This window comes from Purpureocillium lilacinum, assembly GCF_023168085.1.
Source record: "Purpureocillium lilacinum CBS 284.36 DNA, scaffold_5, whole genome shotgun sequence".
In the NCBI taxonomy this organism is placed as follows: Eukaryota; Fungi; Ascomycota; class Sordariomycetes; order Hypocreales; family Ophiocordycipitaceae; genus Purpureocillium; species Purpureocillium lilacinum.
In genome coordinates, this window is record NW_027072115.1 from 977,322 (window position 1) to 999,812 (window position 22,491).

General features: G+C 60.8%; 8 protein-coding genes across 8 annotated transcripts; 4 read left to right on the forward strand and 4 right to left on the reverse strand.

The window, feature by feature from the left end:
• Positions 1–206: 206 nt before the first annotated feature.
• Positions 207–1,563, forward strand: PLICBS_006899 (uncharacterized protein; the record flags this gene model as incomplete). The annotated part of the gene is made up of 7 exons (XM_065601082.1): positions 207–308; positions 377–415; positions 474–621; positions 692–831; positions 887–1,067; positions 1,347–1,364; positions 1,415–1,563. The coding sequence occupies 7 exons, from the start codon at positions 207–209 to the stop codon at positions 1,561–1,563; spliced, it is 777 nt and encodes a 258-aa protein (XP_065457154.1).
• Positions 1,564–2,220: 657 nt separating this feature from the next.
• On the forward strand, positions 2,221–2,696 carry PLICBS_006900 (uncharacterized protein; the record flags this gene model as incomplete). The annotated part of the gene is made up of 3 exons (XM_018320282.1): positions 2,221–2,250; positions 2,321–2,487; positions 2,537–2,696. 3 exons carry the CDS (start codon positions 2,221–2,223, stop codon positions 2,694–2,696), a joined length of 357 nt encoding a protein of 118 aa, XP_018180179.1.
• A 1,601-nt stretch (positions 2,697–4,297) lies between these two features.
• PLICBS_006901 (uncharacterized protein) lies at positions 4,298–5,560 on the forward strand (the record flags this gene model as incomplete). The annotated part of the gene is made up of 2 exons (XM_018320283.1): positions 4,298–5,218; positions 5,327–5,560. The coding sequence occupies 2 exons, from the start codon at positions 4,298–4,300 to the stop codon at positions 5,558–5,560; spliced, it is 1,155 nt and encodes a 384-aa protein (XP_018180180.1).
• A 298-nt stretch (positions 5,561–5,858) lies between these two features.
• Positions 5,859–6,850, reverse strand: PLICBS_006902 (uncharacterized protein; the record flags this gene model as incomplete). Its single annotated transcript, XM_018320284.2, has 2 exons — positions 5,859–6,739; positions 6,814–6,850. 2 exons carry the CDS (start codon positions 6,848–6,850, stop codon positions 5,859–5,861), a joined length of 918 nt encoding a protein of 305 aa, XP_018180181.2.
• A 632-nt stretch (positions 6,851–7,482) lies between these two features.
• On the reverse strand, positions 7,483–8,763 carry PLICBS_006903 (uncharacterized protein; the record flags this gene model as incomplete). The annotated part of the gene is made up of 1 exon (XM_018320285.1): positions 7,483–8,763. One exon carries the CDS (start codon positions 8,761–8,763, stop codon positions 7,483–7,485), a length of 1,281 nt encoding a protein of 426 aa, XP_018180182.1.
• Positions 8,764–12,003: 3,240 nt separating this feature from the next.
• Positions 12,004–13,045, forward strand: PLICBS_006904 (uncharacterized protein; the record flags this gene model as incomplete). The annotated part of the gene is made up of 2 exons (XM_018320287.2): positions 12,004–12,486; positions 12,554–13,045. The coding sequence occupies 2 exons, from the start codon at positions 12,004–12,006 to the stop codon at positions 13,043–13,045; spliced, it is 975 nt and encodes a 324-aa protein (XP_018180184.2).
• A 715-nt stretch (positions 13,046–13,760) lies between these two features.
• Positions 13,761–17,331, reverse strand: PLICBS_006905 (cytoskeletal protein binding protein; the record flags this gene model as incomplete). Its single annotated transcript, XM_018320288.2, has 4 exons — positions 13,761–13,786; positions 13,856–15,610; positions 15,703–17,056; positions 17,134–17,331. The coding sequence occupies 4 exons, from the start codon at positions 17,329–17,331 to the stop codon at positions 13,761–13,763; spliced, it is 3,333 nt and encodes a 1,110-aa protein (XP_018180185.2).
• Positions 17,332–18,773: 1,442 nt separating this feature from the next.
• Positions 18,774–21,875, reverse strand: PLICBS_006906 (AMP deaminase; the record flags this gene model as incomplete). Its single annotated transcript, XM_065601083.1, has 5 exons — positions 18,774–19,113; positions 19,205–20,325; positions 20,405–21,336; positions 21,415–21,759; positions 21,869–21,875. The coding sequence occupies 5 exons, from the start codon at positions 21,873–21,875 to the stop codon at positions 18,774–18,776; spliced, it is 2,745 nt and encodes a 914-aa protein (XP_065457155.1).
• Between the last annotated feature and the right edge of the window lie 616 nt (positions 21,876–22,491).

Consider the following 22,491-nt stretch of genomic DNA (forward strand, 5'->3'; position numbering starts at 1 on the left):
GTACGCCCATGGGCTCTTAGACATGCGGTACAATGACATAATGTCACGAGCGCTGGAGCGGCCGGCGCGGATAGTAAAAACAATGACTGGACGTTTAGCAATCGTCACGTACGTGGCCATGAGTTTAAATCGACATCATAGCACGCTTCACCTGTGCACTCTTCTTTCCTTGCGTGTGTCGTGTTGGATACAGTTCTTTGACTGCCATGACGGTGGCAGATCTCCTACGTGGCCTTCGGGCGCCGTACCCGGACCACGGCTCTGGTTTCTGGGGCAAGCAAACGTCGACGCTGAACTTTTGTGAAGAGGTGCGGTGAGCCGGATCGCCCGGAGCAGACACATCGTCGTTCTCGGGGTTGCTGACGACGGTCCAAAGGACTACGCATTGTCGTTTTACTGCGCGGAGCTCTGCAATGTGAGGCGACTATGCATACGTGAGAGCCCGCGTCATGCAGAAGCTGATCGCGGTACAGACGGTGACGAATGGCTTGTTCCTATGGCTGGGAGTAAGCGGAATCCGCAACTGCATCCAGGAGTCGCATGCGAATATATTCCTGCTGGCGTACCTGGGCTATATCGTGGTCGGGCTCGGGTCCATCCTCTTCCACGCGACTCTCAAGTGTAAGTGCTCTCGTGGTGGCATAAAGCCCAAAGTGTATGAATGAACAGGCAACTGAAAGTCGATCGATAGATCCGATGCAGCTGGTAGATGAGCTCTCCATGATCTACACTACCTGCCTCATGATGTACGCCAGCTTCTCCTACTCGCGCTCTCGGGCCTTCTCGACCCTGCTCGGTGTAAGCTTGTTGTCGTTGGCGGGGTCCATCACGGTATGTGTTGCCCTCGGGCCCGCCATTCCGGCCTGGGGATTCTAAATGGTCGCAGGCTTATTATCACATCACCAAGGATCCCGTGTTTCACCAGGTAGTGTACGCGGCGTTGACTGCGACGGTCGTGTTCCGAAGCATATGGGTTATGGAAAGGCAGGTACGGCCTGTGCTCCAGGGACGGGATGCGGCGCAGTCACGCCGGCAGATGAAGACCATGTGGGTGCTTGTGGCGACAGGTGAGAAGGATCCATGGATGGCGCCGCGCCAGTGGCTAATTCGGTGCTGACACGTTGGCCACCCGTGATAGGGCTCACGGTTTTTGTAGCAGGGTTCGCGATATGGAACCTGGACAACATCTTCTGCAACCAGCTCAGGAGGTGGCGGCGGGCAGTGGGCTTGCCCTGGGCCGTTTTGCTCGAGGGGCATGCGTGGTGGCATCTGATGACAGGACTAGGTGAGTTGCTCGCCAGAGCTGGATGCGAGGACGTGGCCAGACCAACTAACAGCCGTGCCAGGAGGTAACTTGACCACTTGTGATTCCGGATCCCGTTCCGCGATGCGGCTAACAGCGCGGGTAAAACAGCGTACTACTACATCACGTGGGGGATTTGGCTGAGGCACTGCCTGTCTGGTCACTCTGACGAGTACCAGCTCTTGTGGCCCAGGTTGCTACTCTCCATCCCTGTGGTGCGGCAAGTCGAGCGAGGTGGTACGAAGGCGAAGCGCTCATGAGCCGGGCCAAGGCGTCTCGGGTCGGGCTCGGTTGTTGCAGGCTTCGCGACGCATCGCCCCGGACCTGGCCATGCAGCTGCACACGGTCGTCCGCGAAGGTGTACGGGTCGGAGTTGGTCTGCCGGCGCCCTCGCGTTGCGTCTGACGGTGTCCCGGCCGAGAAAGGCCGTTGAGCTGTCGAGTCACGCCAGCAGGGCGTCAAGGCATATGGAGGCATGCGTCGGCTGTAGCATGTTTTGCATAGCGTCAATGAGGCGGGGAACAGTACCGATGCCGCGACGCGTCCAACGAAGCAAACCTCGTCCGATGACGAACGGGGTGGAGGTGAATTTATAAGTCTGCAGGCCCGTCCGACTCGCGAATTGTCTAGGGTAGCTGGTCTTCATGGGTGGGGGTGTCGGAATTCTCACCGCCGGCCCCGCCCCCGCCCATTCCATTTCCAGCAGTGCCACCTGGGGCAGGCCCTGCCAAGGCTGCCCTGGCAAGCCAAGCGACATTCCTGCACAAGAGCTTCCTCCCGAGCTGCGCAGATCATCTCATCCCACGTCACCCAAACCACGCGCGCGCGAGGCCAGCACGTTCCCATCCGCCACGAAAGGCTGTGGCACCGCATATAGATCTGCCGGCATACCGCCCGAGGCTGCGACCCTGCCCGTCATGTCGATTCCCAACGAAGCGCTGCACAAGGTGCGTCGACCGGTGCTCCCATGACCGAGATCCCGACAAGGCCCGAAAGCTCACATTTGGACCTGTACAGCTCGCCCGCGAGATCGAGGCGCAGGCGGCGGTCGCCCAGCAGCAGATCGGACTGGCCCGCACGCAGATGACGTCGAAACAGCGGGAGCAACGTCTGGTGCGACTGACGCTCAGCGAGCTCGCCGGCCTATCCGATGACGCCGTCGTCTACGAAGGCGTGGGCAAGATGTAGGTTGGTAGTCACACGGGCAGAGTGCGGGACGCTGATTGCCCACAGGTTCTCGTCTGTGCCGCTGCCGGACCTGCGTCACAAACTCGAGGGGCAGACGAAGGAACTCGAGAGCGACGTGACCAAGCTCAACCAGCGGCTACTGTATCTCGAGACAACGCACAAGAACAGCCGCGAGCACATTGAGCAGATGCTGCGTGGCCGCTGAGGGAGCCCAGAATATTCGCGCCCTGGCGATCAGCCCACCCTCGAGGACCTTGGGCTGCGGGCGACGGAAGCCGTCGGCATCCCAGCACGTCATGCAGTTGTTGCGTCGTGGGTTGCCGCCTGCCGGCAGGGATGTCGCCGCAGTTTGCGAGACGAAGCGCGTGCCTGTGTAGCGCCTCGGACTGCGGACACGACACCCGGAATGACCGCTCAGAGCCCACCTAACCTACATTCGCATCATCTACGGTTGCCTGCGGCACCGGTCTGCCTGTATCTGCGAGACGCAACGTCACAGAGCTGCTACTGACTTGAGGTATCATGGACGGGGTCCTGCTGTGGCGAGGATAGGTCCCGACTCTAGCATGCATGTGCCAACGATTCAAACGTGCTAGCACTTGTGGGACGGGATTCTAGGAGGAGGATGAGGACAAAGCCGACGACAACTTTCTTCCCTCGACATGGAGAGTGTGGAGGACGTGTACTGTACCGACTTACGTTGTGCGTCAGATAGAGAGTCACAAAAGAGAAGACGGAGACACCGCACCGCCCCCAACAGGCTGCAAGCAACGCAACGGCGATGAAAGGGGAGGCGAGGGCCACCAACGCCTCACCAGCCGACGTACCGTGGCTTGATGCTGTGCACTGGACTGGGCCGCACCCCACCTCCAGCGACGACGGCGAAACGAAAGCAGCTGATGGGATGCACCAGGAGAGATGACGAGGATGGCCAGCGGCTGCCCCTCTGGGATGCGCGGGCGCCCCAATCGTCTTCCCCGCCCGCCCCTCCTCATCCTCCAGCCCTACGAATGGCGCCTTTGCCGTCCTTTCCCTTTCCACCCAAGCTGCTGACTGCCTCCACGCCCCCCCATGCCGAATCGCCATGCCTGCTCGACCGCCCTACGCTCGCCCGCTTCCCTGACGCTATGGTGGCCTGCAGCCCCCAGCCTGTCTCCGACGACTTGGTGGACTGTTCGGAGGACAGTAAATGACATCGTCTTAGCACGGACAGAACATGTACACGTCCGTGATTTGGTAGCACGCAACGGCCCGGGAGTTGGTGCACCAGACCGGCGGGCTGGCGCCTGTGCTCGGAGCCGCAGCCGCATCCGCAGCCGCATCCTTCCCCCTCCCACTTCCAGGTTCTCGCTCACCCCCCTCCCCTTTGTTACAGAGGCTCCACGCCCTGAGAGGCTCCGGGTTTCCATGCTCCCTCGGACGGGCCAACCCATGTACCAGGTACCCTCTCGCGTAATCCATTAAATTCATAAAGCGCCTGGCCCGCCCACGCTCCCAGCCTCACGTCTGCCGCCTGCCGCCCCCGCTCTCTCACGCCCTCCACCCTTGTCCGCTCTCCCTTTGCTTTGTGGCCGCAATTTTCTCTCTCTCTCTCTCCTCCTCTTGACCATCTGCTGGCTTATCGCTCTCGGTGTGAATCTGAACCATCCAAGTACCACCAAACCCCGTTAGCTGGTCTTTGGTGGAGGCACTGATAGGCCGGCGTCGGGTGTGGCCCCTTACTTCAAGCTTCCCGTCCGCCTGCCGCCCAAACTGCGGCTCTTCCCGCCCTGCGCCCAATCCGCCCATCGAAGCGACCCGGCCACCATGAGTAGCTACTACGACGACGACGAAGACGTCGACATCCACGTCCGACACCGCGGGCATTCGCCCCGTCCCGTCCGCTACGTGCAGAGCCCGCCCCGACCCCGGAGCTACTATGGGGTCCCCGCCGGCCCTAGCTATCTCGTCCCGGAGCAGCACACCACCGTCGTGGCCCGTTCCCGCTCGCGCTCCCGCGACCGTCGCGCAAGCCCCCCGCAGCCTGCTCCGGCCAACCCCGTCATCATCAACAACCGTTTTTACAACGAGTATTCGTCCGACGATGACGACGACCACCGCCGCCGTGGCCAGGTGGTACGTCGGCACCACCGCCACAGCTCCGGTTCTCGCTCGCGGTCGCGGTCGCGCTCGTCTGCATACAAGACGCGCGAAGAGTGGGAGGCCGAGCAGGCGCGCCGAGAGCTCGAGCAGATGCGCCTCGCTCATTCTCGCGACAAGGACGAGCGGCGCCTGGCCAAGGAGTATCGGGACGAGGCCGAGCTTCAGCGTGCCAAGCGCGAACTCGACGACATCAAGAAGCGGGAGGCTCGCGCCGAGGACGAGAAGCGTATCAAGCGGGAGCTGGAGCTGAAGCGCCTCAGGGAGGAGGAGGAGGCGGCCGAGCAAAAGAAGCGACGAGACAAGGAGGCCGCCGAGGCCGTCGAGCGCTACAAGAAGGCGGAGGCTGACCGACTCGCCAAGGAGGCCAAGCAAAAAGCGGAAGCCGACAAAGAATACAAGCGACGCCTCCAGGAAGACCTCATCAAGTCGGGACTGGACGAGAAGGCCATTGCTGCCATCATTGAAAAGAAGAAGGTCCCCGAAGTACCGCAGCCCGGCGGGCGCCCGACCTACACACGCATGGCGCGCCGGCATTTGTCGATTGAGACGCTGCGAACGTTCAGGGTTGAATTTGACGTGGACACGGTAAGTGTTGCGCCCCCGCCCGCGATCTCTCGCGTTCCTCTTCACTTGGCGTCGCATGCGCCACTGCCCTGCCTAGCGAGATCCAAGACGCTGATTGTAGCCGCATAGGACCCCGAGTATCTACTGATCAAGCGGTGGGTGCCTGAATGGGAGCAGGAAGAGCTGTGGACGCACACAAGGCTGATCCGCGAGAGGCGCACGAGCGGCGGCGCGCTTCTCATCGAGGAGAAAAAACACCGTCACCTAGAGCCCGAGTTCGAATGGGTCCGCAAGAAGCACGACCGCAAGAGGAGCAAGTCCCCGGGGCTCCTCATGTATCTCGCTGGGGGCCGTCCGGCATGAAGATGCTGTAACGCTCTGCCCAGCACATGACGGCTTTTGGTGAGGGACATGTGACGGACACCATGGCGCCCGGGAACACGCCACCCCTCCCGGCCAACAGTTACCCTCATTTCTGGCCTTCGCTGCCCCTCGTCGTTTTGCTCTGTTTTGCCACCTACATAGCAACGGTTCATCGCCCCTTCTGCTACGAATAACACGCCTTGCTTCATGACAGTTACGTCTCGTTATGATGAGTTGGATTTAAGTCTAGTCTTATATACCATGAGCACAAAGAAGAACGAATCTTGACGCCCACTGATTACCTGCGGATAAGCTCCTCGTAGACAGTCCATGCCAAGGCCGAACTCAGGGCCTTGCGACTCATTCGTAGAGCCAGCCCATCCCACAGAGACCGGAAGCCGTCCTCTGCAACCATTCGGTAGCCAGCTTGCAATACGTTCCGGTATTGCCGGGGTTGAAGCTGTATCCTCGTCTTGACTGCGTCGAACGGATTGGAGACGGCGGAGCAAGCTGCGCCAGCCAATATTGCCGAGCTGAAGTTGACAGAGCTCGCGACCCACGCTCTCATGCTGGTGGGCTGGCGACTGCCATCCTCCTGCGGCGATGCCAGGGCGCCGAGGCGTGTCTTGAGCATCTCGTAGAAGAGTACGTACATGCCGGCGTACGGGGCGTCCCGGATGGCCGTGGCACCGAAGCCGGAGAAGAATCCGCGCACGCCATCCACGCGACGGATATCGCGGGCAGCGGCCCAAATGGAGGAATAAGAGTACAGATTCGACTCGAACCGCACCTTGATAACGGTGAGCGGCATGAGGACGAAGCCGGCAAAGGTCCTGGCTATTGCGCCCGAGGCCAGATTGGCTGCGTTTGATATCGAGGGTAGAGCGGAAGAGCCGCTCTGGCTCTGCGCGTGGGCTCCTATGGAGCCTTGTTGCACGCGCTGGCGGATGGCGTTGAGGGAGGTGAAGTACAGGGCGGAGCCGAAGCCGGTGCGCAGGGCCGAGGGCATTGTACCCCTCCACAGGCTTCGGACCAGGTGCGGCGACTGCCGGATCTCGCGCAAAGAGTCGGTTAGCGAGGAGCGGCCTGACTGCTGCACCCTCGTCTTCAAGAGGTCGAGGGGCTGCAAGATGACGGCTGATGCCATGCCGGAGCCAAGCCCCGAGACGAAGTGACGCCCTGCGGAACCAATTCGGCGAGGGAGTTAGCCTAAGAGACCACGTAGAAGCGCCGTGGCGAGGGAGCCGACTCACCTGACTTGGCCCGCGCGGGTGCCCGGGCGTCGCTCATGGGTACGGCGACATGTTGATGCCGGCCGTCAGCAGCAAGGGACGGGGCCACCGCGCCTTGGGGAGACTCCAGTGCAGCCTGCGACAGCCTGGTTGATGGCGTCGAGCTCATGGGTCCGACGAGTATCTGTTGCAGTGTGCGGGACCGGCCACACGCGATGCGAGCCGATGCCGGCCGATGTTGCTATGCGATCGGTGCTTGCTGAACTGGACGACGAGGGTAAACGCGAAGGAAGAAAGCTGCCACTCGCACGCATGACGCACGCATGCAAGCTACAAACGGTGGTAACCTGAGGTATGCATATGTGGAGCCCCCTCGCATCTGCTGACGGAGCATCCCTTGGACCAATCAGCGCCAGGCCCGATTCATCAATGACATTCCCCGGACCCGGCACGGAGGGCGTCGGGCGTCGGGCGGGACCCCCTCTCCGCCGCGGGGGGGGGGGGGGGGTCGTACACGTGCACTGGCGAGGTCTGTAGACTGTAGAGATGTAAGGGCAACACCCGGGCTACTGCATTGGGCTGCAAGAGCACGCAGGCTCCTGCGCGCCGGAGACGGGGATCAACCTGTCTGGGGCCGAGAGCTTTGAAGGGTCGGGACAGCGGTGGGAGCCCTCACGCCCGCGGTCCTGCTCAGCGACTTGTGGCGGCGGCAGCTGGCGAGGAGGGTGCTGCCGCGTGCCCACGGTAGTCGCCTATGACCGATTCGAGGCGTCCTGCCAGAAGTCGATGGCGCTTGACAAGGTCGGCCCACTCGTCGATGCCGATGACGGCCAGAAGCATACCGAAGTCAGCGCCGAGCCGCCCCAGGCTGCCCGCACAGTAGAGGACCTGTGTGATGATGCTGTCGCGTGACGCCTGGTCCCTGACGGAGGGGAGATGGATACGCAGTGCCTCGAGCAACAGGTCGACGAGGTGCAGCGGCAGCGTGGACAGCGCCGAGGGCAGCGTGCGCAGAGGATCGCCGTCGACAGAAAGGCCGGGCGGCGCGGCGAAACTGGCATCGACGCTCTTTGACATGGACACGATACCGAAGCTGTGCTCGCGAAACACCTCGATGAACCTCTTGAGATAGCGCTCCGTCTGCTGGCCACCCGACCAGGCTTGGGCGGATTTAGCCTGGCGCAGGCGCTCGTCGTCGGCAAGCTCACGCAGCGGCTCAAGGGCGGCAAGCGTGGTCAGGAGAGTCGTCAGGCGGCAGACGAGAAAAAGCGCTGGGAGGGCGTCGTCGCCAGGGGTACCGGAGACGAGGTCGGGGACGATGCGCTTGAGCCAGCCGACGGTGCGCAAGGCAGCGGCTAGCTTGAGGCCAGGCGCCTTGAGGGCCACGAGGAGGTCTGCAGCCATCTGGCGGACGGCGGCGTCTGCCTCGGACAGAACGGAGGAGACGAGGGGAGACGTCGGGTAGAGAGAGGCCAGACGGCGGACGTGGGCGTAGAGATCGAGGGTGGAAGAGTAGCCGGCGGGACTCCCCTTGACGGCTGACTGGAGCAGGGTCGGGAGCTCCATGACATCGACGAGGCGCTCCGAGTTGTGCAACAAACGCAACGCCTGCTTCCGGCGGGCGACGAGGGCGCTCTCGCCGGCCTTGCCAAAGGCAGCCGAGAAGGCCTCGGCCTCGCGGTCGAGGCGTGGGATGGCCTGGGCGAGCTCGTTGGCGCTCTGGGCCATGGCCGGCAAGGTCTGGCGCAGCGAGGCATGGCTGGCGGCCGACTCGACGACAAGCTTCTGGGACTTCTTGGACAGCGCCTGCACGGAGAGAAGCAGCGAATGAGACGCCTGCGAGAGGCGCTGGGGCTCCGAGGAGCGAAGGTCGTCGACGGGCAGCTCGGCGAGGTGCGACAGGTAGGCCAGCGTCGTCGTGTCCTGCCGGGCGGGCTCGAGCTTGAGCAGCTCGCTGAGGGTCTCGGCCATGACGCCGAGCTGTCTGCGGTGCAGCGGCGGGTCGCTCGTCGGGGTTCGAGAGGCGCGGTCAGGACGGCATGGCTTGGGGGCCTAATTTGGCTGTCTCTCGACGTGGTGGTGGACGACGGTAACGGTGTCGGCGGAAGCTGGGGAGGATACTAATTATGAGAGCACTTGGTTGCTGGATCCATTGACGTGGCATGGACAAATGGTCCGCCAGCGGATTTCCTCAAGCTCTGGTGGTGGAGCTGCGGGGGCTTGTTCGGTTGTTTGCTAACGTTACTTAGTACCTACTAATAAGGTACTTTAGGCTTGGTAGGTACCTGCCCTACCTGCCTTGCGTACTAATGTACGTAGGCCTCAATAAAGTGCATGTGCCTGAGCTGGGGCACGTGGGACTGACTTGCTCTGGTTCTTGGGTACCTTACTACCTGTACTAAGTTAAGGTACCTCTAGTATTATATACTAGGTACCGAGAGCACTGCCTTGTGTATTGTAGCACGATACATCAAGGTGCTGGTATTTTTGCATCGCCGACATGGATCTTACGACTTTCGGCTACTTACCACCTTGCCTTCTGAGTACTTCGTACTTTAAGGTGCCTCCCGTCCCCTGGGTCCCGTCTGGCAGTGATATTCAGCCACCAACTCATCTCACTCATCAGGGATCCTCCCCCCCAGGCGCGCTCATGGCGACTCGACTACGTACTATCGTCCTCTCACGCGGTGATTCATGCGCCCCTCGTCATGGTGTGACAGTAAAATAAACCTCTGGGACAGAACAGAGTTCCCCTGCGCCCCCTTCGTCTTCAGCGTGGCGCCCAAGCCGATCCCCCCTCGTCGGCGTCTTGCATGGTCCGTTGGCACAGCACGTCCACGACCACATTTGCATGCCTCATAGCACTCGCCGCTGCGACCACATCCGTTCCATCCGCCAGTCATGCCGCCGCGATACGACAACTTCGAATGTGGCACATGCGGCAGGGCCTTCCCAGCGGGATGGCGGGCGAGGGACAACCATTGCCGCGCTACCGGCCACGCTCCGCCCGACTTTGAGTGCGAGACGTGCTCGAGATGGTTTCGCAGCCGGAGGGCCTGCGATCAACACATGGACGCCACGGACCACTGGCAGCGTCCGTACACGTGCTCCTGTTGCTCCCTGACCTGGCGAACCGAGGAACGGTGTGTCCAGCACGAACACGAGGACCATTACTACTGCAACGAATGCTGCCGCGGCTTCGAAAGCTACAACAACATCAGGATGGTATGCAGCGCCACGGATCGACGCCGTTTGTGATGGACTTACACACTGCATTCATAGCATCTCAATTCCCGCCGCCATAGAGGCGATGACATGTAGTGCCCATTCTGTCCAAGGCTGTTCACCACCGCCACCGGGGTTACCCATCATCTGGAGACGGGCGCTTGCCCGAACGCGGGGGGCCTCAACCGAGATGGCCTGTATAGGGTCGTCCGGTCAAAGGATCCGCAGGGACTCGTCTCCAAGAAGCTCATCCGGTGGACGGGCTCCTGCTCTTACGAGGCGAGTGCGAGCTCGTGGAATGGCAATGCGTACGAATGCTATTTCTGCAACCGCACATTTGGCCGGCTGCCCAGTCTCAACCAGCACCTAAACTCGCCGACTCGTAAGTCGTGAAGCAAGGCCGCACGTGCGTGAATCCTCGTGCTGACACGGGCGACTAGATCAGCAAGCCTTGTATCATTGCCCCAACCCGGCGTGTCGGATGGACTTCAAGAACCTTGCCGGCATCATCAACCACCTTGAAAGCGAAAGTTGCGGGTTTATGAGGTTCGAGCAGGTCCAAGGCAAGATTGGAAACATTGTCAGCGGCAACCGCCTGATTACTTTTTGATCCGAAGAGGCGCTGGACCATTGGCACAATGCAAATGTCGTGCCGCGTCGACAGCCAGTTGACGGCGGCTGGCGCAACCTAACGTTCCTAGGTATCTGAGACTAACCTCGAGGACGACTCGGACACTTCTCGTACTGTCTACATCGCTTGAAATTTTGTGTGCCAGGCGCTTTGTGCATGCAAAGCGGCTGAACGTCGTACCTCCTTGGTAGGACTGTACCACTTGGTTGCAGGTCTGGGGCTTATTCGATCCCGCGGGCCTGAGGTTATTGTAAGTCTACGAGTAGACTCATGCACCGTCAGGTACTGCCAGGTATCGAGTATCAGCTGGGGCGGCTTGAGGCAATACTTGGTACTAGGTACCTAGGTACCCACCAGCTTTCAAGGTACCTACCTAGTACCTAGTAGTAGTACTCGGAAACAATCCTAGCAGGCTGAAAAAAAAAAAAAAGAAGAAAAGGGGGGGGGGGGGGGGGGGGGGAAGGCGGCGATGTCGAGATGACGGAACCTAGGGAACAGACGATAGGTATTTGGTAACTTGCGTGGGAGGCGTGCATATCGAGTTCTCGCTCGGGCGGTGGTTACCCTCGCACCTTTCGCGCCCACCCACTGACACGAGGACGGTGCCCTGCAGGTGTCTGGTCGGCTGGGGAGGTCCCCTGCGCGTGGTGAGCACCTGTGGGGAGCGAAATGTATCGCTACCCAGCCTCTCTGCCGTTGCCAGCCGCAGCTGGCAGTAGCGGGTACCTGAAGCATCTGGCCGGCGCGAACACGCGACCCCCTTGGGTGGGCGGCCCCTCACGTGGGAACCTGGAAGCCACTCGACCCGACCCGAGGTACGGAGTACCTTTCTGTACTTGGCAGGCATCCCCAACAAATTCACATACAGTTGGGTCCCGTGGGTGCTTCTCCCTGACCTTCGAGGCGACGCGGGAGGGACACGAGACGACTGCCTGCTATTTCAGCTGCCTGGGTCACAGACGCGGGCGCGTTTTGCTGTCGTTTGCCTCCAAAGTCCCAATGAGATAAGAAGGTAGAGAGCGCATCTTGCTTGTCCACCTGTGAACCGCGCCTCATACCTCAGCACCCTTAAGCCCTCTCACCCACCTCTCACGACGACGCCTTTGCTTCCCTGCATCCCCTGCCAGCTGGACGAGAGGAAAGAAGGAGGAGGAGAAGGAGAAGAAGAAGAAGAAGAACAAAACACCAGTTCGTGCGGGCAAACAAGACATCACTTACTGCCAGCAGCAGTCAGAGGACACGGGCACTCGGGCCAGCCTGCGTCCACCACGCCCTCAGGAGCCGTCCGACCACCACTTCTCTCTTCATTTCTCCCTCTCTCGCCCGAGCACTGACTCCGGGGGCACGCATCGGCCATGAAGGACCCCTTCTTCATCGCGCCAATTCCTTGGCTCGTCGACTGGGCCGAGCCATGGTGCCAGCGCCTCGGCCTCCCCACGCTCCCGCTGCACATCCACGAGGTCCTCGCCGCCGCTCTCCTCTACTCGGTCATCTTCTGGCCTCTCTCGCCCATCATCTCCAGCGCCCTTGCTCCGCGCCACTATGCCAAGCTGCCGCGCAAGAGGCGTCTCAACTGGGACGCCCACGTCGTCTCCATGTTCCAGAGCGTCCTCATCAACGGTCTCGCCATCTGGGTCATGTTCGTCGACGACGAGCGCCGCTCCATGAACTGGGAGGAGCGCGTGTGGGGATACACGGGCGCTGCGGGCATGATTCAGGCTCTGGCCGCCGGCTACTTCGTATGGGATCTCTTCGTCACCAGCTTGAACCTCGATGTCTTCGGCCTCGGCACCTTGGCCCATGCCATCGCTGCGCTGCTCGTCTATGCGCTCGGCTTCGTACGTCCGGCTGCCAACCCCCCAAATCACGTTTCCCGCTCCCACCGACTCACTGACACTCACGCAGCGCCCCTTTGTCAACTACTATGGCTGCATCTTCATCCTGTGGGAGCTCTCCACGCCCTTCCTCAACGTCCACTGGTTCATGGACAAGCTTGACATGACGGGTACTCGCGCCCAGCTTTACAACGGCTTCCTCCTGCTCTTCAGCTTCTTCTCCTGCCGCCTCATCTATGGCACTTATCAGTCCTTCCTTGCCTTCCGCGACATCTTGGCCGCCATCAACAGCCACCCGACCCCCGGGCCCCGTGGCAACCCTGTCATGTTCTTCGCCACCGACGACTCCACCGTCCCCTTCTGGCTCGCAGCCGTCTATCTCGCCAGCAACCTCACGCTCAACAGCCTCAACTTTTACTGGTTCTTCATGATGATCAGGGCTGTCCGGAAGCGCTTCGAACCCGGAAAGCAGCCTGTCACCGAGGTCGAGGTGGACCTCTCTTCCGTCACCTCTGGGGTCTCGAGCGACCTCAAGACTCAACCCCAGCGACGTAGAGGCTGAAACCGTGATACCAAGCTTCAGGGAATAACTCCGACGAGGCCTGAAAGCAGCAGACACCTTGCATCACCCATTAGAGGAGCGCGAGGAATCACATAGCCGACCCTTTGTCGCGCCAAGGTATAGAGTTTTGTCGCCATGGGCGCGGCGCTGTGTGCCCCGCGTCCCTGGATGAAGCTTCTGAAGAGCGCAGCGTATTGCATCGCCACAAAGAGAGACTTGCCATCTCGACCCATCTACTAGACTGCTATGGATCTCGCCATCAGAGTGTTATCCAACGCACCCCTTGTATGTAGCTCAATGAATTAGATACAGTATTCGTCTCATTTAACCCGCGTCTTGCTCATTCGTCTGTGCTCATCGCTGCGAGCATTGTGCAGATGCTGCAGCCTACTCGATGTCGCGGATAAATACAGGCAGGCGACTACGACATGCGCCTGTGCGGCCAAGGACATCATCTCTGGAGGGAACATTCTACATTTATATACTGGCCACGCTATGCACGCCATCCGCGGATGGCCTACTTGCGGAAGCCGAGGTGGGTACAGGCGCCATGCAACTCTGACAACGACGCGGCGGGATTGGCCCAGCGGTGAGCATCCAGGTCCGCGGGCCCACGGGGATGTGCTCAACCCTTGGACTTGCTGTGTTCCGTCTCGTTCCAGCTCCAGCCCGTCCTCCCGTCTCAGAATCAATGAGGTCATTGCAAGGCAAGCTTCTAGAAGCCGAAAGGGTTCTGCGGAGCTGCGGAAGCGACCGAGTTAGTCTATGTCCGTGGAGCTGTCCCTCAAGGGCGAGAGAGATCAGACTTACTTGCTTGGGACAGGTTCGCCCTCCGCCCGGTCTGCTGCGGCGTCAACTTTTTCGTTTCCGCCGTCACTCCGAAGCGGACCGGCGGTGGTGGCCCTGTCTTCTGCGGCTGCAACGGCTGGGTAAACCCGCCACCGCCAACGGCACCCGTTTGTTGGGGATACATCATGGGCGGCGCGCCTGTCCGCTGAGGTTCCAAAGCTGGGGGCAGGAAGCTGTTGATGGTACTGGAAGGGCCAGTGACTTGCGGATATGACGACATGCCGGTCTGATAGGTCGGCTGGAACCCTGTAGGTTGAGTCTGGACAGGGGAGAATTGGCCAGGCCGGCCTGGGTCGGCAAAGGGGCTCGCTCCGGGTATACCGGTCATCATGGGCTGCATGAACTGGCCGGCGCCGCCAGTCGGGAAGGGGCCCATGCCTTGGGGTTGAAGGGCGGCGTAACCCGTCATCGCAGGCTGTAGCTGCTGTTGCTGTTGCTGAAGCTGCGCCGCGTACTGCTGTTGCAGTCTCGCCTGGGTGAGGTCACTGAGGCTCTGGCCGGGCGGCGCCACCTGGGACTGAACCGACCCAGTCATTTGAGGGGCCATGGCGGGGGGTGAGAACACTGCTGGTTGCGCGGACTGGGGAGCAGATAGGGGCCGTTGGGGGGGAGGTGGGACTAGAGAGGCCGGGTTAGACGACAGCGAGGGGGGGGCGGGCCGCTGCCTAGCCAGAGCCTTGGGCGACGACTGCTGTCCCGGCTTCGGAACGGTGGAGAAGAAGGACGGGCTGGCGCCAGGAAGCGGCTGTTGTGGCGGCGGCGGCTGCTCTGCCGGCTGGCCGAGGGTTGTCGTGGTGACGGGTAATGGCTCGGTCTTGGTGGGCTGAAGAGGCTCTGACAGCAGGGAAAGCTCCTGCATCGAGCCAGTCAGCGCTGGGGCAGCCGGCTTCGGAGACGTCGCTGGCTGAGCCGTCGGCTGCCCCTGCTTGGCATCCTTGGTCTTGGTGGACGTCTCCTGGGGCCGCGGCTTCACGTCCCACGCATCATCGTCGAATCCGCCGGCCGGAGGGGGGCTTGACTTGGTAGGGCTGCTCGCTGCTGGAGACTTAGCGTCGTCGGAGCTGGGTCCCGAGGGGCCGCTCTTGGAGAAGGCAGCTGCATCGACAACATCACTCGCCTGGACGGCAGGCGCAGGACGACCTTTGCGCGTGTTATTCCGTAGGGCACCGCCAGGCCCCGAAAAGAGCCCCCCGGTGCCAGCATCTCCGTCCGCCCCTGCTTTGCTCCGGTCACGGCCATATTTGGCGTCAAGCGTCCGCATCACCTTGATGATGTCGCCCTCGCGGAGGCCGAGTGTCCGGAGGATCGTGGCGTTGACATCGGGCAGCACACTTTCGTCCATCGAGTCTCTGAGGAAGGCCTGGGCGTAGCGTTCGCAGAGGCCCACGGCCACATCGCATGATAAGAAGAACTGGAACCAGTCGTACTCGGGTTTTTCACTCTTGCCCACGGAGGCACCGACATCGGACGGCCGCTTGTCAGTAGACTTGGCCCTCTTGATGTCGGCCAGCGGCTTGTCATCATCCAAGGATATGCCAGTCGTGTTCTCGACATACTCGAGGTCGGTTCGCGACATTTTGGCGATGGGCACGGCAATCTTGACGCCGTTCATCTTGTGAAGGTGGATCTTGCCATCCTTGAGCCCAAGGAACTGTGCTTCGACACTGAAGGAGCCAGATCGATCCGTCCAAACCCTGACCTTGGAGGAGTCAGGCTCTGCGAAACGGCGTTAGTAACGTGGACTCACTCCGCTCCTACGAGACGAGGGCCATCTCGGACGGTCCAAGAGTGTGGCATGCTTTGCTTACTAGACTTGCTCTTGGAGTGGCCGGCGCCATCACCCCGTCCATTCTCACGGCGGCCGCGCTGCTGTCCCGAATTACTACCATGTTCGTTGGCCGTGAGGCTGCTGCCTCTTGTGGGGAGGGGCATTCCTGGCCCTACCTGCTGCGGCTCTTTGCTGGCCTTGATCGCTTCCTTGGTGAGCCTGATCTCTTCAAGTCGGTTTTGTTCGACCGTGGCCCTGGCGGAGTCAATGCCAGACCCGAGCGCTGATGGAGGGGGCGTGATTGTCCCAGTAATTTCAATGTAGCTGCTGGGGACGACGCCCTCCTTGCCGTTCTTGAGACGACGAACCTGCCACCACTCGTCGCTCTTAGAATCGTCGAGAACGGCAACTTCATCGCCCGCAGCCACGGTCACCTCATCATCGCCTTGGGCCATGAAGTCATACAGAACTTGGCCCTTTCGTTGGCTGCGTTGCGACCCTGCCATGATTACTTCACGCAGACCCTCGGCACGGACCGCGCCGGCTAACTCGCCGAGAGCGCCAACGATCTCTTCTGCGGTGTCTTTGGCGCCAGCGTGAAAGTCGATACTTTTGCTGGGGCGGACCAGCTCCATAAAGACATGTTTTCCCTCTCGCGAGTAGTGCGTCATCTTGTCGGCCGTCCACTCCTGAGCGGGGTCGTCCTGCGCCCGCTCAGGTGCTATTAGAATTGTGCCGGTCTTGAGGTTGATACCCAGTGTGGTAGGCATCTTCTTCCGCTTTCCCATCACCGACACCATCTCATTGATGTTGTACATGTGGAAGCCACCAGGTGTACGATATGGCTCATCGCCGCCAGTGGGGGCTTCCCGAGGCGGCGCTGCGTAGTCACGACTTCGCCTGTCGGCGGCTGGCGTGGGCCTAGGCCGCGATGGCAGGGTCGGAGACCGCATCGACTCCTCATCATCCTCCGAGGCGTGGGACTCGTCCTGTCGAGTGGCTGGTCGGGCGGGCTGAGGAGGAGGCGGAGACGGAGTAGCACGCTGGGGCGGGGCACGGCCGTGCATGACACCAGCCAAGGCAGCCGCAGGGTTGTTCAGCGGTGACGCGGGGCCGGCGTCGTGTTGACTCTCCGGCGTGGCCGTCACCGACGCGGGCCTCGCCGGCAACGCCGGGGGAGCGGCAGGGGACGGCGTCTGAGGACCCGAGGCGCCCCCCTGACTCTCAATGTAGTTGGAGGGCACGAAGCCGAATTCACCGTCCACCCCGGCAAGAATCCAGTCGGGATCGGAAGTGTCGTATATGTCTAGGATAGCGTCTTCGGAAAACGACAGCTCCTCGTCCGTCTGTCGGGTGTATTCGTATATTGCTCGAGCGTGGCTTAGTGCATGCGCCTGTTCGGGAAGGGTGAGTTTGCTGAGGCGGGCACGAGGACAGACGGGGAGAAGCCGAGCAAGCTTGGAAGACTCACAGGCTCAACATAGTTGTTGGGAACGAGGCCCTCTGGCTCTTCGTCGTCGTCGGCACCAGCCTTCTTCTTGGCCTTCCACCAGCCATCGTCGCCATTGTTGTCGAGCACGTAGAGCACGTCACCCTCGCTCATGGCCAGCTCTCCCTCGGCCTGGGGGACATAATCGTACAGCGCTCGGTAGACGCCGAGGAATCCCATGGTGGCAACGCGCTGCCCCGGTTGAGGCGGTTGGCATACGCTGTGGTCGTCGCGGGGAGGGGGGCGCGGTCGGCTTACGGAACTCCGCGCGCCGCGTTGGTGCGCTCGTGCGTGTTTGGCCGCGTTCGCACCCTTTTGGGGAGAACAAGACGAGACTCGGCACGGCGCTGGTCCGCGAGCGGTATCGGGCTCGGATGGCGGCTGCGGAGCGGGAAGTCTAGCTGGCGCGACGCGAACAGTGCAATGATGGGAGGGTGAAGGTCGGGGGGGTGTGGTGACGACGTCGGAGCAACTTTGGGAAACGACCTGACTTACTCGGCACATTACAGGTGCCTTGCAGTTACAACGGACCTAGCAGGTGCAGACCAAGCCTACCTACCCTGCGGCGGGCCCGCTTCGGGCCTCTAGCGCGAACATATGAAGCGCAGCACCTGGACCAAACCCACGGCCCTCCCAGCTGCTTTGGGCACAGCCCAATGCGATACAGTGGATGTTCGGTGACACCCGGCCCAAAGAAGGGAAAGGTACCTGCATTCAAATGCCTTCCAGGTACTATTACTGTACACCTAGACACCTTTCCGTAGCAGGCGCGGAATGCCTTAATTACCGATGGGCCAACCGAAGGGCACGGGGCCGCAGGCACGATAGTGCCGGAGCCAGTGAGCTCGGGAGCGTCCCCGGGATAGACAATTAACATACGGGATATCTGGGTGGGCTGGCAACGCATTTTGAGTACGATTACTCCGTACCCAGTAGTTGGTGACAGCCGCTAGAGCCAGCCCTGTCGCTAGCAAAGAAAAACTGCTTACTACTACGAAGACCTCACCAGCGATGTTTCCAGAACCGCTGCCTTCCAAGGTTGGCTTCTACCTCATGCAGGTTGGCATCGTCCGGCATCAACGTTGCGATATTGTTTTTGAGGAGGAAACTTGTTGGCCACCTGCCCCGAACTGCGACTTGCTCGTCGCCCACGCCTGCCTACCTGGGTAGGTATCTTTATACTATGTAATGTAGTCAAGTAAGGCTTGTGAAGCATTGGCTGCCGAAGTCGCCGTACCTACTCAGGTACCTCATCGACCGTAAACGCACCCTAAACTCCGGACTCCTCTATCCTCACGAGGAGGGCTACACATTTTGCCCCCAACCCTGGTCGACACGTCCGACCGTGGCTACGGCGCGTAGCTCAATCGTTCACAAAAGTAATATAAGGCATGTATCTCCAGATATCCGCCCAGTCCATATGCACCGTGACCCGACCTGGACGACTTCGTGGTTCCACACTCCGCCACCAGCAGCCCTGCCGTCTCGACCCCAGCACGCACGCGGACAAGCAGCGCCTGTCTTGATCTTACAAGCCTGCCAGAACCGCGCTTGGCTGTGACCCCGAGTGGCCGATTAGTCGGCTGGGCCCAAAACCTAGCGCCACGCCTCGCGAGGCTTCCCTACTCGTCATCCTCATCCCCGGGCTCTTCGTTGGAATCGACTGGCCAACCTTCGGCCTGCGCCAAGTTCCTCAGGCTCCCGCTGCGCTGATCACGCGTCAGAATGCCAGGGAACATTCGCGGATCGCTACCCGACAGGTGCAGGTCAGCCATGGCATCAGATACTCGACTGGCGTCTCGATTCGATTTGGGGGATGCCGCCGCTGATGCCTCAGCGTACCCGGGAGTCGCCGAGGTCGAGTTGGGCCACTGTGCTGCACTAGACTCCTGGGCCTTTCCGGCCACAGGACCGGAGCCGTTTTGCTCATTGCCCGAGTCGAAGGTCACGTAGCGCCTGAGGCTGTTCCGACGGAGAGGTACCCGCTAGTCAGCAATTACCGCAGAACTAAGAAGCCCGCTGCCTGAGCATCTTCGGCGAGACTTTGACTTACACATCTCTCTCCTGAAGCAGCGTGTGGTACCGAAATTCCTCTCGCCTATCCGGGACGTTGGTCTTGACCATGGTGTTTCCCTCCTTGCCGGGTTTCTCAAAGTTGGGGCCTAGCCACTGGCGCTTGATGGACGCTTCGTAGCCGCTCTGCTTGACCGAATTTTTGGCGAGTTCGCACATGTCGACGGGGCTGAGCTTGTAGATCTGCGCAGCTACAGCATATTCCTCAATGAGCGGCTCTTTTGTGAAGGCGAATTGCAAGGGGTCGTCGGTCGAAAGGGACACATTCAGGCCTCTTCGGAAGTATTGATGGAAAGGGTTTCGCTCATAGGCCAAGAACAATGCGTTGTTGCTCAATGGGGACATGGCGATGCCGATCTGCTCCAAGTAAAACACGTACTGCAAGAGCGGCACCTTGCGGAGCAAAAGCCCATGGCTAATGCTGTGACAGCTGAGTACGGAGACTGCGAGATGTTCGCTGTCGCCCGCCTCGCCGCAGTGCGGCCGCAGTACCAGGGTGTTGAACCCACGCTTTTTGCGCCAGTAGTTGAGCGAGGCCATGTTGGCGAAGAGGTAGTAGATCCAGTAGCTATACGGAGGGTTTTGCTTGGTGTCCCACACCTTGGGGACTGGGAACTTCTTGAAAAGCCGCCGCTCGACCTTGCTTTCGTCGTCGACACTGTCGAATCCGATGACACGCTGCAGGAAGACGTGTAGCTTCGGGTGGCTCGAGGGATCCTGTGTCACCTCGAAGAGGGGCTGGAAGACATTTCGGACGATCTGCTCAAAGGTTTCCATCAGACCGCTCGCCTTGTAAACATCGTACAGGCGAGGAATCTGGATAAGCCAGCGAACGTTGTGCGAAAACAGCTTGTTGTCAACGACCCAGGCCGCGAGCTTGTCCCACTCGTCTATGGATTTTCCGTAGATGGAAATGCGCCATTCGACCATCTGATACTTGCTCGATTCGAGATCCGAAATGACTTCTTTGGTAATCTCAGCCAGGTACCGCCCGTGGATGAAGTTGTCCGTCTTGAGGAAGATGGTTCTCAGGCGAGACTCGCCGATTGGATTGTACTTGAGATTGAACTTGTCGAAACGATGGAACGAGTCTGTGTGTGCCTGCGAACTATTAGCGGCTTCGTCCTACAGCGCACAAGGGGTGCTTGACGCAATGGCGGTGGCCGGGGTCCCTGCTTACGTGCATGTCTAGCGTATCAATGCTCAGGTCGTAGGCTGTGAGGTTGATACTGGCAAAGACTTCGGCCAAAGTCAGGTGTTTGCCGTCACGGAAAAGAACAACTTCGTTTGGGTGCTTCTTCATCTTGCTCTTGATGAATCGCAGCAAGTGCTTCTGGTTCATGCACGCCGAGTGGTGGACGTGAGTGTCCACCTTTCGGACGTTGTAGAAGTCCCTGTGTGGTACTTTCTTGCTGTCGGCCGTTTCCTGGTACTCATTGAGGAGGGCGTAGAGATTGAACTTGGCCTCGAGGTATTGGAGGCGGCGGAAAGCAAAGCTCTTGCTCGGCCCGTCCGAGGAAACATTGAGGATGTTGTCGAGGGCCATGTAGAACTCGCGGATGGTGGGCACCTCAATGGCCGGCGTCTGCGTCACAGCATCCGAGAATACCTGATACACACCGCTCTCGTCGAGCTTGAACGTCATGCCATCATTACCGGGTAGTGGCATGAGGTCCGCCATGTCAAAATCTTCCCCAACGTCCTCGCCTTGTTTGCGCTTGCGCAGAGGCCTCTTGGCGTTGCCATTGGCGGGAGAAGCGTTGTGAGAGCCGGCCAGGCCATGCCCGCGGCCTGCGCGGTTCTGACTCCAGGCAGGCTCCGGAGGGGGTGGATAAATGTCCCACTCGGGGCTATCCCTGGGATTGTCGTCCGGACCCTGGGATGAGAGGGCCATGTATTTGCGCCTCACGTCAAGAATGTCTTGAATGCTTTTGGAGATGGCGCTCAGCTCAGCGGTAATGTGTAGCTCGGTATCGAAAAGGGCAGTATTGTTGGCGACACCAATGGCTGGGCTAGCTTCATACGCAGCTTGAGCAGCTCGCGCGTTGGGAGTAGCGGGGTGGCTGAACTGGGAGCCAGCCGTCGTCGCCGCAGCTCCGTCGTCTGGCCTGTCTGATCAAGAGCGCTACGTTAGCCGCATGGGCCGGGGGGCAGAGAAGCAGAACTGTGCAGGCAGCGTGACTAACTTACCCGCCTCGTTGTCCAGGATCAGAGAGTCGGCGCCGTACTCTGTGGCCGACCGCGACCCGGGTGGCATGATGGGGCTGCTCTGCGGGGGGGACGTCGCCCAGGCGGCACCAGGAGCGCCGCGGCCGTCTATCTTGCTGCGCTGATAGAAAAGCTTGGCGTCGGTCTGGGTCATGTGGCGCTCGGCGACCGGATCGTAGAAGGTGGTGCGCTGAGGCACGTCTCGGGGGAGCATGCCTTCTTGGAGAGCGTCGTGGTCCGCGGCAGGTGGCGTGCCGTCGTGCTCATCGAAGTCGTCGGCGCCCACCATGATGGACTCGGCTTGGGCCCGGTCGCGAATGCTGCTTTCTGGACGGTGCGGCGTGTTAGTGTTCTCCATGCCCAGGTAACCATGGCAGCCGTTGCACGGGTGTGGCAGCGGTGAGTTGTCGTGCAGCGATTCGTTCAGCAAACTTACCGCACATTATCAGTCGAGAGAGGCGGCGAGTTGGTGCTTGGTGGTGCTCCGGTCAAGTCGCGGGCGGGTAGACCGGTGAATCAAGAGAGACTGCCTGGTCTGGTGCGAGGCAGGTGGGCAGTTGGTCGAGGCTCCCTGGTAGGTATGCTGTGAACAGATGGGGTTCGCGGAGGTGCAGACCAGTGGGCACGACGGCTGGGAAACAAAGGCCCTTGAAAGATGCGAGCTGGCTGCAAAAGAGGACGCGCGGGGTCGCGGCGCTTTCTTTTCCTTCGCACTGCGGGCAGCCCTCGCGACGACGACGACGACGACGACGACGACGACGACGACGACGCAAGATGACAAGGGCCGAGATGGTGTAGCGAGCGAAGTTCACGGCGGCCTGCTTCGGGACGGTATGGTGGGTGAAGGGAGGTAGGCCGGGTAGGGGTCGTGGCACGGTAAAGTACTTATCGAGGCTGCATCAGAGAGGTTGGAGCTGGCCCGCGTGGAGTGAGTGTGCCGGCGCGTCGGACGGCGTGACAGGCCTGGCGGGTGGGTGGCATGCATGGGTGGGTGGCTTTTCGGATGACGGTCCCTGGTGGCCGCGAGCTCAGCTCCACCGCCGCCGAGTCACCGGCGCG